At 39.1% G+C, this 9,007-nt stretch overlaps 2 protein-coding genes across 4 annotated transcripts; both read right to left on the bottom strand.

Annotated features, from left to right (window-relative positions):
- Nucleotides 1-285: 285 nt before the first annotated feature.
- LOC121525780 (probable N-acetyltransferase CML1) lies at nucleotides 286-6,462 on the bottom strand. Of its 2 annotated transcripts, none has more exons than XM_041811905.1 (2): nucleotides 6,330-6,462; nucleotides 286-1,789 (listed from the first exon to the last, which is right to left on the bottom strand). In XM_041811905.1, the coding sequence occupies exon 2, from the start codon at nucleotides 1,778-1,780 to the stop codon at nucleotides 1,103-1,105; it is 678 nt and encodes a 225-aa protein (XP_041667839.1). In that variant the 5' UTR covers nucleotides 1,781-1,789; nucleotides 6,330-6,462; the 3' UTR covers nucleotides 286-1,102. The 2 variants fall into 2 exon arrangements, with proteins under 2 accessions (XP_041667839.1, XP_041667838.1); XM_041811904.1 differs by lacking the exon at nucleotides 6,330-6,462 and adding an exon at nucleotides 4,287-4,386.
- Nucleotides 5,859-8,638, bottom strand: LOC121525781 (probable N-acetyltransferase camello). Of its 2 annotated transcripts, none has more exons than XM_041811906.1 (2): nucleotides 8,529-8,638; nucleotides 5,859-7,100 (listed from the first exon to the last, which is right to left on the bottom strand). In XM_041811906.1, the coding sequence occupies exon 2, from the start codon at nucleotides 7,089-7,091 to the stop codon at nucleotides 6,423-6,425; it is 669 nt and encodes a 222-aa protein (XP_041667840.1). In that variant the 5' UTR covers nucleotides 7,092-7,100; nucleotides 8,529-8,638; the 3' UTR covers nucleotides 5,859-6,422. The 2 variants fall into 2 exon arrangements, with proteins under 2 accessions (XP_041667840.1, XP_041667841.1); XM_041811907.1 differs by having other exon boundaries at nucleotides 5,859-7,103; nucleotides 8,529-8,634.
- Between the last annotated feature and the right edge of the window lie 369 nt (nucleotides 8,639-9,007).

The following is a 9,007-nucleotide window of genomic DNA, read 5'->3' as shown; positions in this document are numbered from 1 at the left end:
AATAACCTCTTTAATCAAGAGGAATCCTTTGACACCAATTCCTTACAGCATGCAAGCATCAGACACCATGTCACTGTCCAGCATCACTTACTCACCATCCAAACTACATCCCTTAAAGGGGGCATATTTTACCCTTTTGAGACAATTTTATATTAGTCTCAGAGGTCCCCAAAACATGCCTGTGAAGTCTGTTGCTGAAAAAACACTCCAGTATTGGATTTTTGTGTGTCTAAAACCCCTCTGTTTCAGCCCTGCTCAGAACGGGCTGTTTCTGTGTCTGTAGCTTTAAATGTTTCTGAGCTGTTTGACTCCGCCCCTCTCAGGAAATGGATGTGGCTCTCCTGATCCCCCTCTCAGCTGAAAAGCCTGAAAAAGTGATTTTTGCATAATATCTCCCCTTTAATATCTACTTCTCTGCATGGTAAATTTCAGTTTTCTAATAGTAAAAAACACGACATGCATCTTTTTTATTCTGATGATCAAGCAAAGGAAGTGTGGCACTTGTACTGACCAGTTTTTGATGGTAACGAGCTGTTTGATTTTGCCTCCGGGCTCTGAAAAGTCAGGGCACAGCATGCGCACCATGGATATGGATAACATTAAAGCACCACTATACCCACTTTTAAAACAAGCTATTATATCTGTCTCTTGAGAAATGGTGCCTTGTCATCTCCCTCTTTCATTCCATGTTCACCCTAGCAATATGGAGGAAAATTGGAACAGGGCAATCTGGGGAAAAACGCTGCATTGCTTGCATGCTGTCAGGAAAACTCCAATAGGATTCAGTATAATCAAACTGATATTATCTCAAACACCAGTTTGCTGCAGTGTGCAGTTAGGACAGGCTGTAACTGCTTAAGAGTGAACAGAAGAGAAGCTTCTAGGATCCGTCTGTGTCTGTAATGAAAGAAAACATGTCCAGTCTTTACTGCAGTGTGTTCAGTAAACAGCTCCTCCTGTTGATAATGTCATCTGACTCTCCTGAGTGTTTTGGGCCTCAGCTGCAATGCATGCTGGGTAAAGAAGCCTATAAACCTGCTAAATGGACGGATATGTTGCCCTGAGAAGCTAAACAGTCTTGTGAATTTTAGTTTAACACCCCTCAGTCATTCTTTCTGTCTTTCTGTAAATCCAGTCTGTATTCAATCAGAGTGAAGTTCATGAATTTGCCGAATAGATCCGGTAAGACAAACTCCCTGATCTTATCGTAGCCCATGTGTTCGTACAGTCTCTGACCATCTGTCGCCACCATAGAGGTGTGAAGGAAAACCCCTCCGTACCCCCTGTCACGGGTGAAGTCAGTGACTGTCTGACACAGAGCTTTAGCGATGCCCAACCTGCGGTGACTGCGGAGTACAGACATACGTTTCAACTCCAAGCATCCTGAGGGGGCGTTCTCACTGGGGAGGCAGGCCACGGTGCCGACCACCTGACCATCATATTCTGCCACCCAAAAACACGAGTCCTTCTGCTTCAGGTAGATTTCATGGATGTTGTCGACGTCTGTCTTCATAGAGGACTCGATGTAATTGTTGAACGTGTACACGATCATCTGCCGAGCAATGACCAGGAGGAGAGTCACAGCCAGGATGGGCAGCAGGAAGGACTTGGAGCTGGTCAGGAGAGCGCAGAACGTGCACATGAGCACCATCTGTGTCAGAGGCTGTTTCAGGAGGTGGGTGAAGGTTGAAGGTATGTGTTCAGTCATTCCTAACATGAGGATTTCCTTCACAGCCTCAGCATCTTCATCCTGATACTTCCGGATCTGGACACTCGCCATGGCTCAGCTCTGATTTTTAAAAACAGAAGGGTGGCAAAAAACAAAAGATTGTTAAAAGAATATGTTATAGTGCCACAATATTGCACGACCTATCTCTAAGTGGTACAGGATTTTTGACAGCACTTATGTATGGAGATCGAGTGCAAGTCGTTTCTTAACAAGATGATTTGACTCTAAGATTCAATTTAGAACAAATCGATTCAATTTAGTCTGTTCTGATTTAATACAAACTGATTACAGATGCCCAACAACTTTTTTGCTTCGTATCAGAGAGAAAAAAAGGAAAACTATATAATATCTCAATAAGTGTTTTAGAGTTTGTTATCTATGAAAGAGACAAAATACCATGCCTTCTTTACAAAAAACTATTCTTAAATTTTCAAAAAATTTACAAGACAATCTTTTATGCACCATCAATGTGATTTAAATGATCTGACAAAACTCGAGATACAGCATCATGTTGGGACCTGCCAGACTTGATGGCAGTATGGATAAGCTCTAAATCAGTGTTTTTCAAAGTGTGAGGAAGACCTCCCCTGGGAGGCACCACAGGACTTCAGGGGAGGCGCTAATCCATAAACCAGAAAAAGGGGATTTGCTTTGCTAACTTCTGCTGCGCCTGGGGCAAACTAGACAGATTTATAGTTGATGTAGAGATTACAGTAGAGTCGACTATTTAAGTTAGGATTTTCCTGCATTGGCACTGCTGATGCTCAACAGCAATAGCGTTTAATAAGCAAAGATGTACATGCTAATGACAGTATAAGACTGTTTAAACCCTGGGGTCATATTGAGACAAAAGTCTAGTGACCAAACCAGGGGAATTTTTTGACAGGAAGTGAAAGGAATTTCAGAAGGTAACTGAGACATTTAGCACTGTAAACACTAATGCAGCCTGTGCAAGAGCAGGTTTTTGGCACTGATAATGATTAAACACAAGTACCAGGAAAGGCTGAAGGTGGAGGATGATCTGCCGTTATGGAATCCTGCATGAAATTGCACAGATGCAAACTCATAGTTCCCATTAAATAAGAGCGTAGAGTATAAAAATCAGGGAGTATTGGCAATCAGTTCATCACTGAAACCACATAACTAATTTCCTGGGAAAGATGGATGTTTAAAAACACATGAAGACCAAGATTTTCTTAACTGGATTGAAACTGGGTATTTTGTGAATGGCCACTGGTTTTGTACCAGTACGACAATGGAGAGGTATTCAGAAGACGACTTCCAAAAAAAAATCACAGTGGCAGATTTTCCCTTCATGAACATTTCATTGCAACTATGTTCTTTGGATTTGGGGGTTGCTTGTTCATCTAACCAGGAAACTTGAGGTACAAATTAGGGCTCTGGTTTATAGAAAATATGGGATTTCTTGAGAACTTACACTTCCCTGTGTTTCAAGGGAAAATACCAAAGATCTGACCTTCTCTATATTCTTATATATAAACTATTTCATACATTTTTGAATGAGGAATAGGGTGAGACAGTTTTTTTTTAAATCAATAGAGACGATGATGATTTGGATGAGATTTGGAGATGCAGATACCACCAGCATAATCTAGTTGAAATGCTTAATTTAATTCAGGAATTCTCATTTTATTTATCTAATTTTATTCTAACATTCAAATCCTAATGAGTTTTTTATAGGCAATGTAAAAACAGACTTTGATTTCTCTCCATTTTCTATTGAAAAAAGTTGATTTAACAACCGTATTGATCATTTTTAGTAGCAGGGTTGGCAAGATACCAATATTTCTATAGTATAAAACAGCAAATAATAATCAAACTAAATTATATACAATACCATAGCAACAACTCAAACCCTAAACACCTGTAATGGAAAACTTCTAGTGTTTGATTAGCAAAAAAATGCTAGAAAAAAAAAATCATTACCAACTTTTTGTGCAATTTTCATTGTGGCTGGTAATATTTGATGAATTCATTTCTCTCTGAAGCAGTTCGTTTAAGAAAAAATTGTATATTTTACAACATTTTTGCAATTTAAGAGGCTTCAGTAATCTTAAAGAGGACGAACTGGCATCAAAAGGTATCGAAATATCTACATGTGTGACCTTAATGGCGCTTGAAGATCACAGATGAATCAGTAACTCATATAATCATAAACAATCACTGATACTTGTTTTTTTACATTACGTTACTAGTTTTATCATCGCGTGACCATCATGACCCTGAAACCTCACCTAAAAGTCAATTAGAGAAGCCTAAAGGTTACGTCGCTGATGCTAACCTTGCTAGACGTTGGAAAACCTTAGGATGCAATCATGTGAGTTCACGTCAAGCGAATATTTGTATCACATGCTGAGTATTTACAACGAGAACCCGTTAAAATACGCCAAACGGGGGCAGTTCCACTGGTTAGCAAACACAAGCTAGCACGAATGCGTCCTCATAACGCTAAACAACTGGTTAGACTGCTTTGTTTGGCTTATTTGGAAATAATTAAGAGGAAACAAATATTGGAAATAATACGAACATTACTTACGTGGTCTATCTTAATGAATGAATGCAGGGTTTCGATGAGCTTCGCTGCAAAGTTACTAGAAGTCTAACCGTCTCTTTGGCTCACTGGGCTACTAGGTTACCGTTTTATCAATGTGCTGCATTCAGGGAAAATGCGGTAAATGGGAAAGTCGAGGTTGCTTCATGAACACAGCGGCACGATTTTATATTTGAAGGTTAATTTAAGGTTGAAAACTGTCTGAAATCAAATCTAAGGGGTTTGCTTCAACCACCTTACATACTGCAAACATTAACGAGTCACAAACCGGAGTTTTTTTTTAAATTTAGATAACTTGTTCAGGTTGGCACGCAAAGAAGGTCATTTATATCCAAGATGACATTTTTCATTATAGTCACTGTAACCAAAAACTGCCCAACTGAACTATCACTGTAAAACGCAACCAATTTATTAAAAATCAATCATTTGGTTGTCAAGTTTGTTTCAAAAGAGAATATTTCTTAATATCTTGTATATTTCCGAGCGGATCATGAAGCTCACAGGGGTTACGTCCCTTCTGGTGTAGCTCTGATTGGCTGAGATTTGTATACCGTCTGTCTGCCTGTTTATATTAAGAGAAAATCAGTAACCAAGACCTAACCTGTGGTAACACATTACTTTATGTTCAAATCTGACACTGCGTTTCTTTGCTCAATCTACAGTATGCTCGTTGCTCTTTTCTAATTGGTATAAGGAAATTATGCAGTCTTTTTCACCCTTTTTTGCCCACAAGCATCTGAAATCACAACAATTTCCTATTGCATCTGTCCACGGGTAATTCAAATTAAAACGCTTGGTTAATGCCTTTAAGATACGGATACTGTGTGCCATGGCGCACTGGGTTTATAATGAATATTAAGTCCTTCACTCATCATTGTATTCTGTATGATTGAGTTGGTTAGCCTTCATTCACCCCACACAGGCAAAATTATTCACATATCCTTATTTATAGAGCTATACTAAATCTGCTTTCGTCACATTTGTGGGATTTTATTCATGTGAAAAGTGCTAGAAGCTACAGTCTTCACCCTGTGACTCAGTCACAAAATTTACTTTTTCTCTCTGTCCCAAAAGTCCATATTGAAACGGGTAAACGGAGTTTCAGGTGCACTGCTTTTGCAGCCTGGAATCTGCTACAGGAGACCTGTCTTGAGGAGCTGCTCTTTTTAAATCTTTTTATAGGTAGATTGAAGGCATTGGAGGAAGATGCATCAGGTTGTAGATGTTTTTACTGATGACTTTCGGCTCTGTGACTCAGGATTTAGTTTTCCTGTGATTGTAATCACTCTGTTTTTTCTATCGGTATCTTTGTTACTTGTGCAGCTGACTATCTTGGCCAAGACACTCTTGTAAAGAGATTCTTGAGCTCAATGAGGTTTTCCTGCTTAAATAAATTCAAATAAATAAATAAAACATAGAGGTCTGGTTTGAATTAGACAATATATCAAAAATATAAGTTTTTATGAGATTTTAAGTTGTCTTCACACACCCTACTGTGTCTTTGTCTTATTATTTCACAGAGGCCAAGGTTATCAAATAAATCAAATAGAAAGTCAGTCAAATCACAGGCTATTTTTAATTTTTTCAAATGGGATGAAGCTCAGGTACAGAGACACTTTGCTCAGTCTAGTAACAGTAACCAGGGGAAGTGGGACTTGCTGTGAAAGAGGGCTCTCCGATTGATGGGTCAACAGTTCAAACAGAGGGCACACAAAGGGTCAGCCAGACCTGCCAAAGAATTGAAGCTGTAAAATAGCTTTAAGCTAACTGAGGCCATGGATAATATTAAGGTTTAACTTTGTACACGTTCTCTCTACAAATGACATTAATTCAGTCATAAGTGTAAAGGATTTTTTACTAGTGACTGGAAAAAAATCTTGAAGACACATTTCAGGTGCTTGTATTTCACATTAAATGAAGACTGAAACAATAATGTATTATGTCCACAAAAATTAATTCTATTAAAGTTCAAAAATCAAATGACTAAGTTAACTAAGTGGATTATTAGAGACATAAAAGCATTATTACCCTTTAATATTTGGTTTTGTTGTTCACTTTCCTGCTCAAACGTCTGAGCAGAAATGGACGCAACTCTTTTTTTCCAGTTTAAATTAAACTCGGTCACTTTCTGTCTCTTTGTAAATCCAGTCTGTACTCAATCAGAGTGAAGTTCATGATTCTGGCAAAGAGCTCAGGTATAACAAACTCCCTGATCCTCTCATAACCCAAGTGCTCGTACAGCTTCTGAGCATCAGTCTGCACAGTAGAGGTGTACAGGATCACCGCTCCATAACCCCTCTCACGGGTGAAGTCGGCGACTGTCTGACACAGATCTTTAGCGATGCCCAACCTGCGGTGACTGCGGAGTACAGACATACGTTTCAACTCCAAGCATCCTGGAGCTTTCTCGTTAGGAAGGCAGGCAATGGTGCCAACTACCTGACCGTCACATTCTGCCACCCAAAAACACGAGTCCTTCTGCTTCAGGTACGTCTCAGTGATGCTGTCAAGGTCTCTCTTCAGGGAAGTGTCGATGTATTTGTTGAAGATGTAAATGACCAGCTGTCTGGCAGCAGCTAGTACGAGAGTGATGGCCAGGACGGGGAGCAGGAAGGACTTGGAGCTGGTTATGAGAGCGCAGAACGTGCACATGAGCACCATCTGTGTTGGAGGCTGTTTGAGGAGGTGGGTGAAGGATGAAGGTATGTGCTCGCTCATTCCCATAGTGAAAACCTCCTTCACAGCCTCAGCATCATCATCCCGATACTTCCGGATCTGGATACTCGCCATGGTTCAGTTCTGCTTTATAAAAAAACAAAAAGAAAATCAATAAAAAATCTGAATTATACAGATGAGGAAAAGACTTCATCCTTACAAGAGCGGCATCAGTTTGGAAGTATTCTGGCAATATTTGATGATTTATTCTCGTCCAATAAGCTCTCATCTTCTGAAATGGATGTAGTATTTTTTCTTTACAAGCTTCTGCACTTTCTCTTCAATATATTTATCCTACACATCTCTTGAAATCATATGGTATCAGAAGGTACAGTGCTGTGATAAAAGTATTTGCACCTTCTTGAAATTTGTGACACTTAAATGTCAGATCACCAAACAATTTTTAATATTAGGCAAAGATAACCTAAGTAATTACAAAATGCAGTTTTTAAAAGATGAATTTGCTTATTAGTTGGAAAAAGCCATCCAAATCTGGAACTCTCCCACTGACGCCATTTTAGCCCGGTCTATTTCTTATTGCTGAAACATGAACACTGACCATAATGGAGTCAAGTGAGGCCTGCCAGTCTTTACATGTTGTTCTGGGTTGCGCTTTTGGAATATTTTTTGTAGGCCAGCCACTCCTGGGAAGGTTTAAGTTCAAAGTTTTCTCCATTTGTGGATAATGGTTCTCACTGGAGTTCACTGGAGTCCCAAAGCCTTAGAAATAGATCTGTAACCCTTACCAGACTGAAAGATGCCAGTGACTTTGTTTCTCATCTGTCCTTGAATTTCTTTGATTGGCACCATGATGTGTTGCTTTTTGGGATGTTTTGGTCTTCTTTACTTTGTCAGACAGGTTCTATTTAACGGATTTCTGGATTCAACAGGTCTGGCAGTAATCAGACCTGGTTGTGGTGTTATTAATCACAGATAATTCGTGATTTAACAAGGGGTCAAGCCCTTTTTTCACATAGGGCTAGGTAGGTTTGGATGGCTGTTTTCCCTTAATAGATCACATCAATTAAAAACTAAAATTGGCGTTTACTCCGGTTATCTTTGTCTAATATTAAAAGTCTTTTAATAATGGTTAAGCTGTTAAAGTCATGATAGAACATGTGCTCTGCAATCAGCTTGCAACATCCTGATCCATCACCGCTGCTTGTTTAGTTAAACATAAGCTAAACGTGACCACGTTGACCCTCAAACCCCAGCTTAAAGTCAGTCAAAACAAACTAAAGGTCACGTCGATGATGCTGTATTTGCTAGTCTCTGGCAAACTTAAGCATGCAGTTATTAGACGTCACACAAAACGAATATTTAGATTATTTATTTACAACAAAAAAACACTAATAATCTACATAAGACGGAGTTAACTGAGCTGATTTTTTTACAGAAGCTAGCATCAATGCTATCCTCACATCGCACAACATGGAGTTAAACTGCTTTGTTTCGCTTATTATGTAAATCACAAGGCAGACAACATATAAGAAAAAATATTGAATGACTTACGTGCTTTAACTGATGAAAGTCAGCGGGGTTTCGGTAAACTCCACTCTGAAAACTTAGCTTAAGTTACAATCGTCTCATTGTCACTGGGATACAGGGTTACTTCCCTATCGTTGTGCTGCATTGAGGGACCATCCGTAAAGCTTTATTTTAATTTAAATGGCTTGTTTGTATTAACACCGAAAAGAGGATGAAATGATATTTCATAGCGGGATTTTCGTGAAACTTCGAAGCTTTTTTTAATATAGAAACTTTGTAAATGTCACTGAAAAACCACAAACTACAAATAACGACAGCCATAGAACATCGAAATCTGTCTATCTTAACAAAATTTCCCACGGTTTTCTATGGATGTTCACATTTACGAGTGCTCATGAAGCCCACGCTATCAACGTCACTTCTAGGCTAATCCTGATTGGCTGGGATTTGCAGACTGCCTGTCTGGTTTTGTTTATGTATATGGAAGATCAACAGCCAGGTCA

This window comes from Cheilinus undulatus, linkage group 18 (assembly GCF_018320785.1).
Source record: "Cheilinus undulatus linkage group 18, ASM1832078v1, whole genome shotgun sequence".
NCBI classification, from domain to species: Eukaryota; Metazoa; Chordata; class Actinopteri; order Labriformes; family Labridae; genus Cheilinus; species Cheilinus undulatus.
Note: the sequence above shows the minus strand (reverse complement) of the source record. Positions and strands in the feature narration are given on the sequence as shown.